At 46.6% G+C, this 22,152-nt stretch overlaps 1 protein-coding gene across 10 annotated transcripts in view; it reads left to right on the forward strand.

Annotated features, from left to right (window-relative positions):
• syngap1b (synaptic Ras GTPase activating protein 1b) overlaps positions 1–22,152 on the forward strand; it is a 133,477-nt gene that overhangs the window by 100,801 nt on the left and 10,524 nt on the right. For 3 of the 10 annotated variants that reach the window (XM_030370666.1, XM_030370659.1, XM_030370667.1), the window contains 15 exons: positions 30–183; positions 975–1,073; positions 4,715–4,954; positions 5,754–6,089; positions 6,594–6,738; positions 7,085–7,229; positions 7,726–7,962; positions 8,512–8,728; positions 9,206–9,396; positions 9,854–10,064; positions 10,729–11,271; positions 11,416–11,844; positions 12,174–12,350; positions 13,690–13,901; positions 20,797–21,322. In XM_030370666.1, the coding sequence (XP_030226526.1) occupies positions 30–183; positions 975–1,073; positions 4,715–4,954; positions 5,754–6,089; positions 6,594–6,738; positions 7,085–7,229; positions 7,726–7,962; positions 8,512–8,728; positions 9,206–9,396; positions 9,854–10,064; positions 10,729–11,271; positions 11,416–11,844; positions 12,174–12,350; positions 13,690–13,901; positions 20,797–21,205 (3,745 nt within the window). In that variant the 3' untranslated portion in view covers positions 21,206–21,322. Of the gene's footprint in view, positions 1–29; positions 184–974; positions 1,074–4,714; positions 4,955–5,753; positions 6,090–6,593; positions 6,739–7,084; positions 7,230–7,725; positions 7,963–8,511; positions 8,729–9,205; positions 9,397–9,853; positions 10,065–10,728; positions 11,272–11,415; positions 11,845–12,173; positions 12,351–13,689; positions 13,902–20,796; positions 21,323–22,152 lie in introns of those variants that run through there. The other 7 variants (XM_030370664.1, XM_030370663.1, XM_030370668.1 and 4 more) reach the window with 6 other exon arrangements.

The raw sequence follows: 22,152 nt of genomic DNA on the forward strand, positions 1-22,152 counted from the left end.
TCTCTCTCTCTCTCTCTTTGTGTGGCCAGGACCCGTCTGATGCAGAGCTTCAAGGAGTCCCACTCCCATGAGTCTCTGCTGTCCCCCAGCAGTGCGGCCGAGGCGCTGGACCTCACCCTGGACGAAGATGCCATCATCAAGCCCGTCCACTCCAGCATCCTGGGCCAGGAGTATTGCTTTGAGGTGGGCCACTAGTGCTGTTAGCTGTAGCCAGGAGTACTGCTTCTTGTTGGGCCACTAGTGCTGTTAGCTGTAGCCAGGAGTACTGCTTCTTGTTGGGCCACTAGTGCTGTTAGCTGTAGCCAGGAGTACTGCTTCTTGTTGGGCCACTAGTGCTGTTAGCTGTAGCCAGGAGTACTGCTTCTTGTTGGGCCACTAGTGCTGTTAGCTGTAGCGAGGAGTACTGCTTCTTGTTGGGCCACTAGTGCTGTTAGATTTAGCCAGGAGTGGGGATCGGGTTGGGCCACTAGTGCTGTTAGCCTTAGTCAATAGTACTGCTTCGAGGTGGGCCACTAGTGCTGTTAGATTTAGCCAGGAGTACTGCTTCGCGGTAGGCCACTAGCGTACTTAGGTTTAGCCAGGAGTACTGCTTCGAGGTAGGACACTAGTGCTGTTAGCTTTAGCCAGGAGTATTGCTTTGCGGTGGGCAATCATTGCTGTTAATGCATTTGCATTAGTCATGGGTGATGGAAATAGACACTAGACTGCATACAAGTGAAATGCACACAAGTGGTAAAAGCGTATATTAAATGTGATTTAGAAACAATCTATTTCCATCTAAAAAATATAATAAATGAAACAGGACTACGCCTGAAGGACTCTCCGTACTTCTAGCAAACAAAAAAAATCCTACCTCACAGCTTTATTTTGTCCCTCTTCAGCAACAAAAAAAACCAAAAACATAAAAACAGCTTTCCGTCGCCGTGGTTACTAATGGCTGTGTGGTGTTGATGTTGCCATTGGCTACACCCCAGGTCACCACAGCGTCGGGGACCAAGTGCTTTGCTTGTCGCTCGGCCGCCGAGAGAGACAAGTGGATCGAGAACCTGCAGAGAGCTGTCAAACCCAACAAGGTGAGGGGAGAGAACAGAGCGGGAAAGCAACCGATGACAACCCACTTGTCCGTGTGTGTGTCTCCCCCTCTCTCCCCTTCCACCCCCCTGTCTCTCGTTGTTGTCTGTCTCTCGGTGGGAGCCCACGTCTTCGTCTCTCTGTCTGTGAACCCCCATTGCGTGTGCGTGCCCGTGTGCGTGTTCCGTGTCCGTCCGTGTGTTTGAAAGCAGCCGCTGTGCATCGACGACACCACGACCACGTTCAAAAAACCCAACCTTGTATTTAAAACACTTAGTTATTTTCAACTCCAGATACGACAATTCCCCAGCTGGCATAATGAAGCCAGGTGAAAAAAAAAAAATATATATATTTATGGGGGGGGGGGGGGGGGGGTTGAAATAATCAGACGTTTTTGATCACTGCTCGGTGTGAGCGAATTGCAAATCCATTTCTGGTTGGGCCCCCTGCTGTCACGTGTCACCTGGGTGGTGGAGATAGGCAGGGAAGAGGTCATGGGGAGGCGGAGGCGGCGGGGTGTGTTGGAAGACTACAGGGGGAACCCCATGTTATTAAAGCCGGGCCTGGCCGCAGCATGGTCTTCAGTGAATCACCCGCCCAGATGCTCTGGCCCCTGGGTTCAAGGGCTCAATCTACCACCTCCAACAAGGATCTGGCCAAAAGAAGGACCGAACGAGCCCTCCCTCCCTCTCTGAAATCTGGCGCTACCCACATCCAACCCCCCAGCCATCCAATCACAGCAAGCACTTTGCAGCGCAGGCCAGATGTGTCTACAGAGATTAAGAAACAACAGGTTTGGAGATTAGCATAATTATTCAAACACTTGGGGGCCGGATAGTGATTTGGGCATTAGGCTTATTGCTTGAAGGGTTCTTTGTTTAAATCCAAATGTCTGTCAACCTGTAGGCATGCTTGAGCAAGCCCTACCCGCTCCTTAGTGACATGCATCTATCCTTCACTGCAGGTCTCATGAGATGAAACCATCTGGTGGTAAATACCTGAGAAGGCTTTTAGTTCAGTCCTTAAACTTGTCCTGGAGGGTGGATGGTGAAATTGAAGAAGTTCAGATCTGGTTTGGTCCTGTTCTACACTACTGACCATCTCAACAGAGTTACCATCCAAACATGGACTGGAGAGTGGAAGAGGGAGGGACCCTGTATGGAGGAGGAGAAGATAGAAGATCACGGTGGTGATCACAGCTCAGCTGTAAGTCCCAGCTTCACAAAGTGAAAGTGAAAGCATTTTTCAGTCTGCAAGCTTGATGTGCTAATTAGCACACCCCCGAGGAAAGCAGAGGAGCCGAATCTGCTGGTTCAATATCGCGGGCGGAGCGAGATGACAGGAGAAACTCACAGAGGATCTCAAAGACAACATGACATGAATAACTAAGGATTCACTTTTTCTGCTTCCCAATAGAGTGATTGATTGACGTTACTTTGTCAATGATAGACTTAACATCTCATACCCTCTAAACTGAACCCCACCACAGGCTGACTAGCAATGACAGCATGTTATGTGACTTCTAAACCATCCAATCAAACTCCTCCGTAGGACGAAATACCAAATCCTCCTTTGATTCGCCCCTCCCGCGCTTACATCCAATCCTTACTTGGGCAAGAAGACCTTTGGATCTCAGAAGTCGGATTGGTTCTGGGTGCTCCTGGAGGGTTCTGTGAGCTTGGCGGTGTGGATGTGTTTCAGCCAGCTGTCTCAGGAGCCAGGGATTGAGAGGCATGCTGCGGAGGAGGAGGAGGCTGCCGCTGTGGCATTTCAGCCCGATCGGTGTGACTCAGCGCCTGCTGGCTCAAGCACCGCTCTCCGCAATCACCACAGCGTTCCCGCTGCGCGCGGGACATGGATTTGTGTATTTCTACTTTTAGATGGATTTGTGATGTGAAATCAGAAAAACTGTGTTTTGTGAAAAAAGCTGTGGGCTGTTGTGCTCCCTGGATCCCGATGTCTTGGGGTCTAAAGGCCACCGCCTCCCTATCGGCCCTCCTTGACGTTCCTTCTTCTCTCACCGCTTTGTATGACTTTGACATTTTCCCAAAGCTGGTAGCTCACAATACCTATGTCTTTCAACTCTGCTGCTGTTGTGAGTCCCGTCGTCGTGGTTACCGCGCTACCGCAGTGGAGCTCCTGGTGTAACTGGACCTCCAGGCTTTCTGGCTTCCTAGCGCTCATTTATCACAGGAACCGAGCTGCTGCCTGCTGGCTCCCTCGCCCATACACCACTTCAACCCGCTAATGTGTGGGCTAGCACCAATGCCCACACATGTATAAAACACACACACACACACACACACACACATTTACACACACACAAACACATATTAACACGCACACCCACATATACACACACGCACACACACACACACACACACACACATATACACATACACATACATACACTCACACACACCCATACCCACACAGACATACACAAACACACACACACACACACACACACACACACACACACACACACACACAGACACGCACACACACACACACACACACACACACACACACACACACACACACATACAACCAAACACACACACCTAGACACACACATGCACAATCAAACGAGTAAACAGAGGTGGACAGAGTAAACAGCTTCCTTACTTGAGTAAAAAAACAGATACCCCTTGCTAAATTTTTCTCAAGTACAAGTAAAAGTACTACAGTCAGATGTCTACTTAAGTAAAAGTACTGAAGTACTTGTTTTTAAAAGTACTTGAGTATCAAGAGAACAAGAGTACATTTTCTAAATATTGCATTACTACTGCCACAGTGCTTACATTTATGTATAGAAACGTCCTACATGGAGTTATGAAAAATGTTAATACCTTGGAGGATGCAAAAGGAATTGAAAGTAACATTTTCATCTTTTTCCATGTTGCTTTATTAAACTTTTCTGAATAGTATACAGTATAACAGTATACTCAAGAACATAAAAACAATTGCTCAGCTTACATAAATATCAGAAAATAAAATTCAGCTAACAATTGTATGTATGTGTGAGTTTCTCAGTTTTTTCATCAATCAAATCAACAATCGTCTCTCATCTAAATCTGACCATGGAGTTGACTTTGGCGGAAAGCGAAGCGAAGGTGATTGCTGATAGGCTGAAGGCTGTCCTAATCAGTGGTGCCTGCACAATCCAATCACGTTTGAGAGGGAAACAACAAATTGAGGATTTCCGAGATTTTTCTTTTCTTCTTTACTAGTAGTACAGATCCCTCAAAATTGTACTCAAGCACTGTACTCAAGTAAATGTACTCCGTTACTGTCCGGCTCTGCGAGTAAACATTCTACAAACCCACACACACCCCCACACACGCAAACACACACACACACAAACACATACAAACTAATATAACACGCACGCCTACTGCACTCACAAGTTAATAAACATGCATGTCAACGCACACACAGGAAAACATGGTGGTCCGGTCACAAGATTTGTGATGTTTACGTTTGTCCTCCTCCTCACGTCTTGTCTTCATCTGCCTTCACGCCATCCGTTGCTGTCGGTAGCCTTAGCGATCTACATATTGAGACGTCTAGATGTTCCCCAGCGTTCGTACCCTATCTCTCACACCCTGGGTCCCCCCCCCCAACCCCCGTGTCTCTGCAGGACAACAGCCGCCGCGTGGACAATGTGCTCAAACTGTGGATCATCGAGGCCCGCGAGCTTCCAGCCAAGAAGCGCTACTACTGTGAACTGTGCCTGGACGACATGCTGTACGCGCGCACCACCAGCAAGCCCCGCACCGACACCGTCTTCTGGGGGGAGCACTTTGAGTTCAACAACCTGCCCGCCGTCCGCAACCTTCGCCTTCACCTCTACAAGGAGACGGACAAGAAGAGACGCAAGGTGAGCAGCACGAAACGAGCTAAACGCAAAGCCCAACCCCGACGTTAGCCCGATTCTATCCAGAACTTATCTAGATTACTTCTTTTGTTTGGTTTTTATAATTATCTTTTTGTATTAGTGGGGGCCTTCCTCTTATCTCCAATGAAAGTTAGGACCGTTAACTTGCTAGGATTAAATGTTGCGCCCAAACACCTTAATTTGCTGTTGATTCAGTTCTCATCATTGTGCTATTGTATTCTGTACTTTGTATGTTATGTGTTGTGCGTTGTGTGTCATGTGTCGTACCTCAAATGTCCTACAATGTGTGTTGAATGTTCTACGTCGTTTGTCGTGCGTCAATATGTCGTGTGTTATATGTTCTACGTCGTTTGTCGTGTGTCAATATGTCGTGTGTTGAATGTTTTACGTTGTTGGTCGTGTGTCAATATGTCGTGTGTTGTATGTTCTACGTCGTTTGTCGTGTGTCAATGTGTCGTGTGTTGTATGTTCTACGTCGTTTGTCGTGTGTCAATATGTTGTGTGTTGAATGTTCTACGTCGTTTGTCGTGTGTCAATATGTCGTGTGTTGTATGTTCTACGTCGTTTGTCGTGTGTCAATATGTCGTGTGTTGTATGTTCTACGTCGTTTGTCGTGTGTCAATATGTCGTGTGTTGTATGTTCTACGTCGTTTGTCGTGTGTCAATATGTCGTGTGTTGTATGTTCTACGTCGTTTGTCGTGTGTCAATATGTCGTGTGTTGTATGTTCTATGTTGTGTGTCAAATGTTGTGCGTCGCGGGCGGCATGTTCCGACGTGCAGGAGAAGAGCACATACTTGGGCCTCGTCAGCATCCCCATCTCCAGCATCACTGGGCGTCAGTTTGTGGAGCAGTGGTACCCCGTCATTCAGCCCAGCGTCCTCACCAAGGGAGCGGGCGTGGGCGGGGGGAAGATCATCAACGCGTCGCTCCGCCTCAAGTCCCGCTACCAGACCATGAGCATCCTGCCCATGGAGCTGTACAAAGAGTTCGCCGAGTACGTCACCAACAACTACCGCACGCTGTGCGCCGTGCTGGAGCCCGTGCTCAGCGTCAAGAGCAAAGAGGAGGTGGCGTGTGCACTGGTGCACATCCTTCAGAGCACAGGGAAGGCTAAGGTAGGTCGGGCGTCTGGAGCTGTTGGCCGTTAACGGTTCCGCTTGCTTTCATCTAAAGCGACTCACGAGTCAGGCTGAGAACGATCACATCAACAGCATGCCATCGAAGTTGGGGTAGCTACAGAGGAAGCTAACGTGGTGCACAAGCTATTTTAAAAACCACTGGACAGAGTAAAGAGTAGCCATGCGAATTGGGAAAAAAAAAGAATAAAGTACCTTCATTTACCTTATAGGCAACAATAAGCATGGTATAGGGACATTATTAAAAAGTCTTTTCATTTGGTAGGTTGATGGCTTTGTTGCATAATTATATGTAATCATCATCAATGTCTTCAGTCTATTTTGAGAGACTTTTGAGCGAGATAACAAACCCCTACCTACTCATGGTGGGTTGGGGGTTATAGTGCATGAAATGTCCCCATGTATCTGTGGGATCGTCTGCTAAATGATAGTCAACGTGAAAGACGGAATTGTAATTGTTTGAATGTTTTTTGTTTTCTGCAGGACTTCCTGTCAGACATGGCGATGTGTGAGGTGGACAGATTCATGGACCGAGAACACCTTATCTTCAGAGAGAACACTCTGGCCACCAAAGCCATAGAAGAGTACCTCAAGCTGATTGGACACAAGTACCTCAAGGACGCTATAGGTACGACAATTATTACACATTGGCCCTAATTGCCTTTTCTTTCAAGCTACTTTTTAAAGATGTAAGGTTGCTTCATATTCAGTTTGATCCCAATAAAGATTCCTGGAGTATCAGAGATATAGCTGTATTTGGTTGTAGAGCTGTAGATAACCAACCTCTCTGGCTTGGTAACGCAGTAATAGCCAGTATAGTACTCTAATGTATTGGCATTTGAACAGTATTGTTCTAGCTGATGGAGTGTTATTCTGGCCGCTAACACACTACTGTGTATTTGCACATTATTGTACCAGCTAACAATACTGTGTATTTGGTTGTACAGTGTGTTAACAGTTGAGTGTATTTGCAGGTGAGTTCATCAGAGCCTTGTACGAGTCAGAGGAGAACTGCGAGGTAGACCCCATGCGGACCCCACCCTCGGTGCTCCCAGACCACCAAGCTAACCTACGCATGTGCTGCGAGCTGGCGCTGTGCAAGATCATCAACTCCCATTGGTGAGTACTGTGTCCTTCAGAATGTGTATCTGGCTATGTGGAAGTAGGACCACCGACCCTTATGAAGACCCAAGCCCAGCAGACATAACCTAACCCTATCAGTGCGATAGGGGATGTATCTTGTGTCTCTTGCCATTACAATCATCTGACGTTCCACCTCATAGTTCTTCCTCATGGTTCTCATCTTAGGTTCCTCCTCATGGTTCTCCTAATGTTCCTCCTCATGGTTCTCCTCTTAGGGATCTCCTCATGGTTCTAACGTTCCTCTTCACGGTTCCTCGTCATTGTTCCTCCTCATGGTTCTACATCCACCTCACGGTTCTAACGATCCACCTCACGGTTCTAACGTTCCTCCTCACGGTTCCTCGTCATTTCTCCTCCTCATGGTTCTCCTAACGTTCCTCCTCATGGTTCTCCTAACGTTCCTCCTCATGGTTCTCCCAACGTTCCTCCTCATGGTTCTCCTAATGCGTTCCTCCGCCCGGCTCCTCCCCAGCGTGTTCCCCCGGGAGCTGAAGGAGGTGTTTGCGTCGTGGAGGGTACGTTGTGCCGAGCGGGGCCGGGAGGACATCGCGGACCGCCTCATCAGCGGCTCGCTCTTCCTGCGCTTCCTGTGTCCCGCGGTGATGTCCCCGTCACTCTTCAACCTGACACAGGAGTACCCCGACGAGCAGACCTCCCGCACCCTCACCCTCATAGCCAAGGTGGTGCAGAACCTGGCCAACTTCTCCAAGTCAGTGCCCTTCCACGCAGCCTTTAGTATCTGCTGCTGCTTTCACTTTGATGGCTTGGGATTTGTTGATTTTTGCTTGTACCTTCAAATAACTTGTTATCTTTTTATTGTTCTTTGTGTGTGTAGTTCATAATTTGTAGGACAGATTTTGCACGTACTTTCTTTATACCCACTGCTTTTCTTTTCAACTTAAGCCGTCAAAGATAAATTAGTTCAAAGGATGCCGTGCAAATACTTTATTCATTTTTATATCATACGTTGCCTATATTTTTGTATTCAGCTTATGGTTATATTGTCTTTACTTAATCGTTCCCTTGCTTTCCTCATTTTAACCCCTTCTTTCTCTGATTTTGGTTACTTTTCTCCCTTCATCTTGCCATTGCTTCTCCTCCTCCTCCTTCTCCTCTTCCTCCTTTTCCTCCTCCTCCTCCTCCTCCTCCTCCTCCTCATCCTTTTCCTCCTCCTTTTCCTCCTCCTCCTCCTCCTCCTCCTCCTCCTCCTCCTCCTCCTCCTCCTCCTCCTCCTCCTCCCCCTTCCTCATGGCTCCAGATTCGGCACTAAAGAGGAGTACATGTGCTTCATGAATGAGTTCCTGGAGATGGAGTGGGGCTCCATGCAGCAGTTCCAGTACGAGATCTCCAATTTGGACAGCGTGAGCAACGCGGGCAGCTTCGAGGGCTACATCGACCTGGGCAGGGAGCTGTCCATCCTCCACAGCCTGCTCTGGGAGGTCATGGCCCAGCTCAGCAAGGTTAGCGGGACAACGGTGAATGATCCCCGCGTTTGTATATCTCGCTTCCTACTTGCCTTTTGCTATCTGCGATTGCCGCTTATGCATTGTGTTTGTCATGTACGCCTCACTTTTTCAAACTGATTAGGTTCGGGGTCAGAAGTCAGAACCGAATATTATTTTAGCACACGTCTTGCGTTTGTTATGTGACGTATTTCCAAATAAAACGGGATTAGTGAATGTGATTTAATCCATACCACACCTTTTACCACACCTGCATTTTTTAGATCTACATGACATATCAAAATAAATGTGTATAATTTGGTGGACCCTTGCACTGTTAATGACCGAAGCGAGCGACACAAAATCAGTTCAGGGTAGAGTGTACGCACCTTATATCCGTTGTCCAGCTTTCCATTCAAAGTTAATGCGATGGTAAAACACAGCATACATTATCAATTCAATAAGTGGACCATTGAATATTGACTTTGCGTTTGTCCCCTCTGACTCCAGGACGCCATCATCAAACTGGGCCCGCTGCCCCGCCTCCTGAACGACATCAGCATGGCGCTGCGTAACCCCCACCTCCAGAGGCAGCCCAGCCACCAGGGCCCCGGCCGCCTGCAGGAGAAGCAGTCGGGCCGCCTGCTCTCTAGGCCCAGCTTCAACAGGGCCCCCTCCTCCGAGTTCCAGAGGTACGACAAGTAAGTTGGCTGGTGCTTGGGTAAGTTGGTTTGTTTGTGAGTGGTGTGCTTTGTGAGTGGTGGTTGGTTGGTTGGTTGGTTGGTGAGTGGTTGGTTTGTTGGTGAGTGGTTGATGATTGGTTGGTGAGATGTTAGGTGAGTGGTGGGTAGTGATTGGTTGGTGAGGGTTTGGTGAGTGGACGGTGGGTGATTGGTTGGTGAGTGGATGGTTGGTAAGGGGTTGGTTTGTGGGTCGTTGGTTGGTGCATGGTTGGTGAGTGGGTTGGGGATGGCTGGTGAGTGGATGGTTGGTGAGTGGTTGGATAGTGGGTGGTTAGTGAGTAGATGTTTGGTGAGTGGTTGGTTAGTGGTTGGTGATGGTTGATGTGTGATTGGCATTGACTGGGTTCCTCACACCACATGAAGGCCTCTTACCCGTCCATCTCTTGTCGTGTGTCTGCCACGCGGTCGTCTCCAGCTCTATAGATATCACTCGCTTGCCTTCCCCCACCACTGGGGTACCCGGCGGGGGAGTCATGCCCTCGCGCCCCCAGTTGAGTTTCCAGGAACGGGAGCACCTCCAGCGGGCCAACTCCAAAGATGTTTTCTACGTGACGCGCCCCCCCCTGGCGCGCTCCAGCCCCGCCAACTGCACCAGCAGCTCTGACATCACCGATCCGGACCCCAAGGTGAGCGTCTGTCCTGAGTCTGTCCGTGACGTCGTACATCGGCCGGATGTCTGCCATCCCATCCCAGTCGGTTAGCCTTGTTCTCGCTGAGCCCAAACGGTCGGTTAATGCATGGCGAACGCATATTCCCTGATGAGAGGCTAAAATCAAAGGGCAGGGGCCGCAGAAACCTCGGGACGTGACCGGACACCGATTCCCCCGATCATAGACCACAGGGGCGATAACCTGAGGCTCGCGAGACAGCGTTGCAGTGTTCCTGCAGGTCGATTTTACAATACGCGGTCACTCTACGCGGTAAGTTATCATGACATGGTCATATCATGATCTGCTTTCTCTCCAAGTCGTCATACAACCCATTTCAGGAAGTATTTCCCGGGAAATACTTTGAAGCGATCCAGTGTCCGGGGTGTACCTAGGTAACTAAAAAAAAAAAACACGCACCCCTATCACGCTTCACCCATGTCATCTGTGGCCTCGTCACCTTGACGGGAACAACGACACGGCAGCGCGCTGCTGCCGTTTAAAAGATATACCGCTCATGACGCCCATCATTTAGCTGCTCAGTGTCAATCAAAAAGCGCCTTTCTGTAATGGACCTCCAGGATTTCCCCGAATGAACAGCGTGTCTAACCTGCGCTCGGTGGACATGCTACACTCCTCTCAGGCCTCCATCGGCGGCGGCATGGGCAGCTTCGGCGGGCTGAGCAGCGGGGGCGGTGGCGGCCTGGGCTCGGGCCTCAGCAGCCAGCTCCGGGCCGGCGGGCGTCTGTCGGCCGGCTCTGGGGGCTCCAGCATGTCTGGCGGCCTCCGGCTGAGCCAGATGGGCGCCACCACCGACTCGCTGTCCCAGCAGCAGCAACAGCAGGCCGCCGCCATGCGCTACCCGCTTTCCTTCCAGAACCCCCTCTTCCACCTGGCCACCGGGGACGGACCCCAGCAACAGCAGCAGCAGCAGCATCAGCTCCACCACCAGCACAGCCGGGCCCAGCCCCCGCCGCCCCTGCTCCTGGCCCCCGACCCGGAGCCCTCCCACCAGTCCTACGTGCCCCAGTTCGCCCACGGAGGGTTCTCCCGGAGCGAGGACCTGTCCACCCTCAGGACCCGGGACGGGCACCTGAACCAGCCCAGCATCATCCACTCCCACAGCTACAGCGACGACTACACCCGTGCGGACCAGGGACGCAGGCAGCTCTCCATGCACATGCAGGTACGTGGGGATGCACCTTTTAGGTTTGACGTGGCAAGACAGCGAAAGAAGCTTTGGGATCTCTCTCTCTTTATTGCTGATCGAAGGGATAGCGTTCCACTTTTGCACAATGAAAGATCATTTCAATGTGTCGGTATCTTTAAGGATAACATCCCACCGCAACACATGATGGGCATGGCGTCCCAGACGGGGACCTCCCACTCCTCCCTGGCCACACCCCCTTCCACAGTCCAGCCAGTGCGCCAGAGTTCCATCGCCCCGCCTCCCGCCCAGCGCGTCAAATCACAGACCTCGCATCAGCTGTCTGTCAGCGCGGCGGCCACGCCCTCGGCGCCGGCCAAGACGCGGCCTCAGAGCGGGAACCTCCTCCAGTCCCCCGAGTCGGGCTACGCCGGGAGGCAGCCGGGTCCCAGGCAGCTGTCCGTCAAGGGCAGCACCCCACCGGGCCTGCCCCACCAACAGAGCTCAGTCCGGGAGAACCAGAGTCCGCAGGGAACCACCAATCAGAGCAATCAGCAGTCGCCACAGCAACCCCAGCAACAGCATCTGCTGAAGCCCACCATGAGCAAACAGGTACCAACGGTTTTAGTGCAGACCACGTGGTGTTCCCCTCTTCCTCTGGCTGATCCTCCCCTCCTCTGTTACCGTCTGTGTTACCGGCTGATCCGCATCTCCGAGAGCCTTTGAAGTATGCCAGCCCTCAGGGTGTCAGGCGGATTCTTTTATTAGATATGAGTCGGTGGCTCCTTGTTCTGAAGCTTGTCAGGATTACCAAAGTGTGGGCCAGAAACAAAGAGATGAATAGAGCTGTAAGGCCCCAATGAATGAACCCCATCCCTTATCCCACCGAGGCTTTTGGCTCAATCTAACCGACTCCTGGTCTTCTTGGTCATCGCATTCAGGGTTCCCAGACTCCCTCCAGCCTCAACCCCCCCACCCCGGCCAACGAGCGGACGGTGGCCTGGGTGTCCAACATGCCTCACCTCTCGGCGGACATCCCGCTGAGCGCCCGGTCCGACCGCGAGGACTTCAAGCTGAAGGAGTACTCGAAGAGCATGGACGAGTCTCGCATGGAGAGGGTAGGTGTTGATGTTCCTGGGCCTGTGATGGAGCAGCTGGTAGTCATCCTCCGTTTGAAATTGTAAGTGGGTACAAAAAAACAACAATAATGTCACAAGGTAACACAAGGTCAAGATGTCTGCTCAGTAGGTACCTCATCACTAGAAAAGGGCGTGTGAAGTGTGTGTGGAGGATGGCTGGTTTAGGCAGCCTCACCTTGCCGCAGTCGGACAGATTGGTCTCTGGGGTGGGGTGAGGCTTCACACCTATTGTACATCGAGCAATCAATGTCCACAGGTTAAAGCAGCCATCACCACACACACTCTGAGAGATCTGTTACATGGCAGCATGGATCACCATCTGTTTGTATCATTATACCCAACCACTACAATAAACCGGTTTTCAACACCAACACCCTGTGTCCTTGGTTTGGATGAGCCCAGAAAAGCAGGCGTGGTGTGGCAGCCACCTAGGTGGCATGGACATTTTTACAGGGGATAATGGAGTTTCAGGGACCTTTAAAGCTCTGTGGTGGGCAACGTGGTGTAACGGCTACAGGGGCAGGATGGTATAATGGCTAGGTTGTTTGTCTCGCAGCCCAAAGCTACTGGGTTCGATGTAAGCATGACTGTACACATCCCTGCACAAGGTGCATAACCCCAGGATCTGTATCTGAAAATACTGCCAGTGGTATGGATAGAAATGTCTGCCAACTGACTAAATAATAAATAGCAATACAGCCCTTATGTAATATGTATCAGAGGTTTAAAGGGTAAATGAATACTACAGTGAAGGCTTAATGTCTTTCCACTGCAGTCGTCATAATGAAGTTATTTTAAGTTTACCCATCTTTTCTTGGAGGTTAAATAACGTTTCATTGTGGTTGGTACAGCCGTCATGACATTTAGAAAACTAAACACTGTTCACTATGGACACAAAAAGAAAATTAATCCATAAACGTTTATGCTCTCACTATTCGGCCAAATGAGCAGGCCGGCCGCTCCCTATACGAAGAGTACGCAGAGTGCGTAGGGCACCGCCTACCTGGGGGGGGCACCAAAAATTAAGGTTTAAAAAATAAAAATAAAAATTACATTATTGAATTATAACAATATATGAATTAGTGATGAAGAGGCCCACCGTTGTGTTTTTTCTTAATTATGTAACCTATCACCCAGGGCCGGTGCCAGCTCGGAAGTCCTGTCCAGGGCACAATTTAATGTCGAGCTGCCTAGGGCACCGAAACGGCCAGCAGCGGCCCTGCAAATGAGGCCCAAATTTTGGCAAAATGTCTGCCTTTTCTCGTTCTCTCAGTGTGTTCTCCTCATCACCTCCCCTGGTGCCTCTCCTCTGCTCCAGGTGAAGGAGTACGAGGATGAGATCCACTCGCTGAAGGAGCGCCTGGTGATGTCCCACAAAAAGCTAGAGGAGTACGAGAGGAGGCTGCTGAGCCAGGAGCAGCAGACCAGTCAGATCCTCCTGCAGTACCAGAACCGGCTGGACGACAGCGAGCGCCGGCTTAGGCAGCAGCAGCACGAGAAAGACTCCCAGATTAAAGGGATAATCAGCAGGTAAATGGAGGACCTTCACCACCACCATCTCGCTGTCGTTGTTGTTGATGTTGACGCTGTTGTTGCGAAGGAGGGAAAGTAAAAGAGACCTCAAAAGGCTTTTCCACTTCTGCTAGGGGCGGATGAGTCATTTTTCATTTTGCCGGCACCAATACCATGAACCCCATACCATGTTGGTGAAGCACATGACGTTTGACATTTAATACGCTGTCTGTGAAATGCATCAATGCTTACATCCATGATTTAACAAACTCATACACCAAATGAAGAATATGTTTTTGAGAATGGTATCTGCATTAACAGATTTAAGTGTGCCTGATCAAGACTCTCTTTGTGGATGGCCCTGGAAATAACTGCAGAAAAATGAATGGTAGTCCGTTGGGCTACTACTACTTCTACTGCCACTACTACCAGATCATGTGGGGTAGTTGCTTTCTTCATGGGCTTATGCGCGAGTAATCAATTGTTTGATTGACAATGGACTAACCCACCGAGTCTTTTTGGGAAGGGAAGAAAAACAAGGCTAAATGGATTTCAGTTTTACACCTGAATGCGGTAAAATGTGGAGACAATCCTCCATCAACACCACTTTGGTTTTTATTAGTGTCAGCTGTTATAATATTTCGATGTCTGAACTGGAATTTAATGAGCACTTGCATTGAAATGTGAGGCGGCAGCTTACTTGTAGCGACACACTTCATAGACTTTATTGAGCCTCTACAAAATGAAGTTGTTGACAGAGAAGGGGTAACATAGGCCATTGGGTGTTGCATTGGGATACTCTGGCAGCAAGGCAGATTTTATGGCTTTGCTGTAGCTGTTCTGTCTGAAACATTTACATGACTGACTCCTTGTTTTCTGCTTAAAAGTAGTGTACAGTATGGTCTGCAAAGTGTAGATATGTTTGACAGAGAATATTACCACTTTAAATCCACTCCAGGTGAGAAGAAATGGAAAGACAGTGAACCCCGGTCTGCTTCAATGGAATATACCCTAAATTATCCAATACTTGTAAATAACAACCAACCTTTGAACAACTTTCTATATCTTTGTTTAAACGCTCAGAGGGTAGGAATGGACCTCTTTATTTTTTTCTACAAAGAAAATATGTTCCTTTTTTAACACAATCTCTAGGGGATTGCAGGCCACCACAGAATCAACATCGTAATCTTCAACTAACTCATTTCTGAAAATTTTTAAAGAATCAAAGCACAAGAGGAAAGGCTAAGTTCAAGCTTAGTCAAACAGAGCATTGGTCATGGCTGACTCTGGAATAGAATTGCATGACAGCAGCTCTTCCATTTTAGCATCCATGTGATTAAGTATAATGCTGTGTACTGAGGAAGTATGGATTACTTCTTTCTTTGCCTGAACTGAGCATGAGCAATGATACCTCCTAAGGGGTACTCTCTCACGATCAAGACAGAAGTGCGGCTTGCACAATATTTGACGAAAGGCTCCGGTCCACACGTCTTTAGAGTTACCGGTTCCACAAATCCAATGTGTTTTGACCAATCACAATACTATGTTAACATAAAGATTAAAATTGCATGCATCAGTTAAAGGTTGGTAGGCAATTTATTTAAAAAGCATTTTTTTGTCATGTTAGTTGAAATTACATCTTGACAGCAATCAATAAATTAAAGGCTCTACATCTTCGGCTGTCGCAGGCCTGTAATAAGCTTGTCCATTCCCTTCGTTTGGGCTGAATGAGATTGTTTGATGCCTTACCTGTCTGTCTTCCTACCCACATGGCTACCTGCATGCACTCTGCCTCTGCACTCTCATTGTGCTGAACCCCAAAATTAGGCAGACAAAGTGTTAGCAGCAAGCTAGTCTCCTGTTTACAGAAAGTGAAACTCGGATGAGTTTCTCCAAATTGCCATCCTACTTGACTCCACTCTGGACTTCTGGATCTGGTTACTTTTAAACGTTTGGGTACCTAAAGTACAGATATGTAGGCTGCAGCATTTATCAAATTAATCAAGCCCATATCAAAGGTGCAGCCACTATCTAATGGACAGACTTAGTACCAAGAACATGGAGGGCGCTGGGGCACAATCAAACAGATGACTTAGTGATCGAGTAGGAGGGGGAGAGTGAGTTGAAGAGAAGGGTTACATTAAAGTTCCCTGTCACGGCAATCTTTATGCATGACATTTCTGTGATTATTTTTATAATGGAGTCACACTTAGACAGATTCACTTGAAAAAATGTAAGCGTTGATTAGTTTAATTTGCCAGAACAATTGGGGCAAGAGCTATTAGTTCAACCAACATTTTTCCATGTCTAGATTTAAACTTCAACTTTATGCACATAATATCTGGACATTATTGACCTCCAGACGTGTTTATATGAGCCGAACAACCATAGGTCAAATGTCAGATTGGGATGGCAATGGACACCAAATCCTTATGATTTTCTTCTTGGAATTCTACAAATGATCAAATGAGTGAACTGTTTACACTAACAGCATGTGATACTAAATTAACCTTCAATTCTAAAAGCTAATTCCCTTCCAGTATTAAATGAACCCCAAACATCCATTGATGTAATGGGTTGAACTACACATTAAATCTTTGGATAAATAACTTTAAAGGACCCCTATTTACAGGCTGGTGTGATAATCAATTATAACAAGCCATTTCAATATCACACGTGTGATGTCACTCTAGATTTGGAAAAATATTTTAATGGTTAATCAACATAACACCTGGTGGTAAAATATGGCCCCTAAATAATTCAGAATTAGTGCTCGAGCCAATGTGAACACTGCCAAATGGCCAGGGCATTATTTAGTATAAACCAAAGACAAATTACATCATTATATTAATCCACTTTACACTAGGCATTTACAAACACACGCATACACACACACACACACACACACACACACACACACACACACACACACACACACACACACACACACACACACACACACACACACACACACACACACACACACACACACACACACACATGTATCTATGTTTAAATGTGTGTGTGTGCATATATATATATATATATATATATACATATATATATATATATATATATATATATATATATATATATATATATATATATATATATATATATATATACATACATACGTGTTTGTATATATATATATTAAAATAAAAACAATATATATAATATTATCTTGACCTGAGCTGATTAAATAGCATTGTTTACTATTTAATTAAATACCCATGTTTACTGGATTCTTAATTTATAAAAATATTTTTAAAGTCAGTGATGTAAGAGCCAGAGTATTCTATTTAAACACATATACACAGTATATATATATATATATATATATATATATATATATATATATATATAAATATATATATATATAAATAATATTCGGAGAGAAATATAAAGAGAGATAGAGAGAGACTGTAGATGTTATCATATCATATTATCATAGAGAACAATATACAAATATAAAGTAACTATTTCATTCTCGCAATAATCTTTTTGGTCTGAGAAGTGCAATAATGGATACAAGCGTTCATATATTTTTTAAAGTATACTCTGTTGGAAAAAAGTTGAATGCACCATTATTATTGTTAAAGTGTATACACAGAGACTCAGCGTTAACGTATTGCCTATACGTCTGTTAAATGATGCAAGAATCAAACAGTTTGAGGTCAAGGGAGTCAGAATATAGCATATATTTATTAAAATTCTTCTTCATATTATTTCCCTCAACCGTGACATATGATACTGTATACTGTGCGAGCTACCGTTAAGAGAGCACAGTATGCTGCCTTTGATATGTCTGTTTTGTGCTTGTGAACCGTATCTGCATATCCACTGAATGACTTGATGGATGTCCTTTGCTCGATGGATGCTCTTCATTAAAACAATACGTTTCTAATATCAATAGGCTACGTTGCTGTTTTCTGCTTGGGTTTTGAGATTTGAATTCTGAAGTACGTCATTGATAGTGTGACATAGATGTGACAACTTACAATAATGTAAACAATGCAGTTATGGTATTATTTAAGTATTATTTCCATATAATTACCCTTAAAAAGGGCAAAGTTATGAATAAATTCTGCAGAGATATTGGTCATGTTTGGTTGTTGGTCTGTCTGCCATTTCGTGTAGCAGAGCTAGGCCAACGGCTGTGTCGATTGTTCAATAACATCTTCTATAATGCCAATCCCTTCACGATGTATTGTGTTTTTGGCTCGACAAGCTTGTGATTGGTTTGAATACCATCAACACTGGCCCAGGTACTACATTAACTCTATAGGTTTCAATTTATTATATGCATTTCCATTATATGCTCTTCCATTTAATGATATGCGTCCGGACCTGGGTGAAACCGTAGCTGAAAGTAACTTGCAAAGTTTCAGTTTTTATTTCAGATAGAAGTTGAAACTCCGGCCTGTGCCTTGTCTCACTACAACCCAGATAACTATATTACTATTTTACTCATTTTTCCTCCATTTATTATGTTTATGATGCTCATTCAGCCTGCTACCATTGACCGTGCTACCAAAGCATGTCCAAGCACACAACGTCTCCACCATCCAGTTTCATCCAGGTCTGATATGAATGTGTCCTTTGACTTTGCCATGAACCTCACCTGCTATTGTACATCGCCTGTCTTCTGCCTTTTCTCTGTGTAGCAAACGTTTCATCTTGACCCTGTGTATTACGCTCCGGGGCCAACGTTGTTTGAGCTGCATTGAAGACTTGATCTCATAAGCTACCACTACTTGAATAGATTCATAAAGACAATGTATTTAAAGGTCTGCAGCTTCATGGTTCATTGTGTGCATTTGAAGAGTTTGATGCTGTACCCATGTGACATTTCCATTGAGACCGTGCCAATATTTCTGTCAGTGCTTGTTTGCTCATTCTCTTTTTTCCCCCATGTTTTTGTTCATTTCTTTGTAAAGTACCTCAACATTGTACATTATTCATGGAATAAAACATCCAAACACCTATGTTTAAAAAAACTCCACCTGTGGATTTGTTTTATTTATAGATGTCTGCAACAGAGTGAAAAAGAAGGCTAAGAAACTTTTGGAATCGACAATGGACATCAAGCAGAGACATAAAAACAAAGAAAACAATTTTTTTTGTGAAACAAAATACAAAAAAAGCAGCCCTTATTCGTTGGCTTGGTGATTATAATTACTATCTGATTGCCCTAACAGCCTACGATGACGTAATGTGTAGTGTTTTGATCACAAGGCTCTGGAAATAATTGCACATTTAAATAATCCCTTTGATAAGGGGGTCGATTGACTAAATCCTCCCTCCTCATGCTAATATTTCCCCTGATGCCCATTTTCCCATTTAATACAGTAGCGTACAGTACGATGAACTACAGCCCCTTTCACAGCCTTTTCCTTTCCCAAGCGTTTAAAATACACTTAATTGAGATTTTAATTCATTTTGTCAGCGGCTGTCTGACTGAATGACATCTGAAAGGGCACGTAAAGACAGAAGCGTGCGAGCGTTGTCGGGAGCAATCTGGGTCACTCATTTTCCTCGTTTTCCTACAACTCTCAATAAGGAGATAGCCAGGGTGTAAACACACCAGAATAAACCACGAGTCAGGCTGGTTGATTTAAAATAAATTAACTAGTCTCACCTTGGAGTTGGAGGACTACCGTGGGAACTTGTAAACAGTGGACAAGGTCCACAGTTCACAGTCGAGGTCTCAGGTAGAAGCGGCAGATAGCACCCCATCATGTCTGCTGCTACGCTCTTTTAAAAGCCCCTCCCCATGTGACCGGCGCGGCGCAGTGGATGGCATGCGTTGTGTCCAATCGGAGAGTCCCCAGGGATTATCCTGATTGGCTGGTAATCAGGCCAACCGGCACCAGATAACAACACTGACGTCGATTGCCAAGGGTTTGAAGTCTTATAATTGCCGGGTAGAAAAGTATCATGATTGGATACTGGAGCACACGAGGACTGAGGGATTCAGGTGCTTCAAAGGACTTGGATCACACCAACGGTCTTTGTGGGGTTCCAATTGAATAAAATGGCCAACAGGAAATCAGATACCAGGAAGAAAGGCAAAAAGGGATAACCATGAGTGTGTTGGGATCTTTTTGCCGTGGCAACAAAAGATGCAGGTGATGTGGATACACCTGGATGTAGTTGGCTCACGCTCTTTAACTCACCTTGGTTCTTTTCCTTCTCTTCCCCCTGTCTACTCCCCTCTCTCTCTCTGTATCTGTATCACTCTAAATTTCCTCCCTCACTCTTCTCTCCCTCCATCCCTCTCACTCCCCCCTCCCTCTATGTTTGTGTATCTCTCTCTCTCTCTCTCCTCTCTCTCTCTCTCTCTCTCTCTCTCTCTCTCTCTCTCTCTCTCTCTCTCTCTCTCTCTCTCTCTCTCTCCCTCTCTCTCTCTCTCTCTCTCTCTCTCTCTCTCTCTCCCCCCTCCCTCTACGTTTGTATCTCTCTCTATTTATCTGTCCTTATCTCTCCCTCCTCTCCCCCTCCATCTGTCTCACTCTCCCCCTCCCTCTTTCTGTGTAACTCTCTCTATTTCTCTGTCGCTTTCTCTCCCTCCTCTCTCTCCTTATATCCCACTCATTCTCCCTCCTCCCTCACTGTGTACCACTCTGTCTCTCTCTCCCTCCTCCCTCTGTGTGTGTACCTCTCTGTCTCTCTCTCCCTCCCTCCTCCCTCTGTGTGTGTACCTCTCTGTCTCTCTCTCCCTCCCTCCTCCCTCTGTGTGTGTACCTCTCTGTCTCTCTCTCCCTCCCTCCTCCCTCTGTGTGTACCTCTCTGTCTCTCTCTCCCTCCCTCCCTCTGTGTGTGTACCTCTCTGTCTCTCTCTCCCTCCCTCTCTCTGTGTGTGTACCTCTCTGTCTCTCTCTCCCTCCCTCCCTCCCTCTCCCTCTCTCAGACTGATGGCTGTGGAAGATGAAATAAGAGGAGCCCCAGTGGTCATTGAGCCCAAAACCAGAATGTTTGCTGATCAGGTCTGTCAACTCTTCCTTCCGCTCTCTCTCTCTCTCTCTCTTTCTCTCTCTCTCTCTCCCTGCGGTGGCCTTTGCTTTTCTTTCAACCTGCAGCTCTATACTCTCTCTCTTTCCTCTCTTCCGTTAAATCAAGTGCTGTGTTCTGTCTTACTCCCTAGCTCTCTCTCGCTCTCTCTCTCTCTCTCTCTCTCTCTCTCTCTCTCCCTCCGCCCGTCTCTCGCCCATCTCCTACCTGTGTTTGGGTACGGCTGCCATCTTTCCTCCAGCGAATCAAAGATGTTTGAACCGCATCTCCAAGTTTCTCCCTGTTTGCATTCCTCCTCTTGCTGTTGAGATGTTCTACGTCACCTGGGCTGTGAATCCTTCCGGGCTCTGTGATGGTGGTGCAATCGGTGTGTGTGTGTGTGTATGTGTGTGTGTGTGTGTGTGTGTGTGTGTGTGTGTGTGTGTGTGTGTGTGTGTGTGTGTGTGTGTGTGTCTGTGTGTGTGTGTGTGTGTGTGTGTGTGTGTGTGTGTGTGTCTGGAGGTGACTGTATATGTGTGGTCTTGTATGAACGTTTTCACACATTGAGAGCACGCTCTTGCCTTGAGCTGATCCACCAATCCGGATGTAGGGTTGTCTCTTCTGAACTCTGAGTTTGCAGCATTTCATTTCATGCTGTCAATCAAAGTCACATCCGATCAAGCATGTGTGCATGTGTCACTGATGTGTAGTTGTGTGGGTGTGCTTGTGTGTGTGTGTGTGTGTGTGTGTGTGTGTGTGTGTGTGTGTGTGTGTGTGTGTGTGTGTGTGTGTGTGTGTGTGTGTGTGTGTGTGTGTGTGTGTGTGTTTTTGTGTATACACTACACAGCTTCTTGAATCAATATCCCACACGCCTGACACTTACCCATGCCATTGATGTATACTTACATTAATTACTGAAACTCAGTGTTATGGATGTGTTTCATTGATACAGATGAATTGGCAAATTACAAATATTACTTCAGCCAAACTGAAAATGTCCAAAAAACAAAATATGAGATCCTGAAACAAATGTATATATTTTTTTGTGATTTGCTCACTTTCTTATTTTAAGGAAAATAGATATTCAATAAATCATAAAATTGGATTAGGAAGACATACGCCTTTGGAAACAGTAAGATATACTATTCTCTGATGCATTTATATCTATGATTTTTCCTAGAGGTGTACAGGAGTGAGTCAAATTTACCAGACAAATTAAAATGGTATCGCTAATTAAAAAAAGCAAATATCTAAACATTTCAAACAATGGCTCCTT

Source organism: Gadus morhua, chromosome 11, assembly GCF_902167405.1.
Source record: "Gadus morhua chromosome 11, gadMor3.0, whole genome shotgun sequence".
Classification (NCBI taxonomy): Eukaryota; Metazoa; Chordata; class Actinopteri; order Gadiformes; family Gadidae; genus Gadus; species Gadus morhua.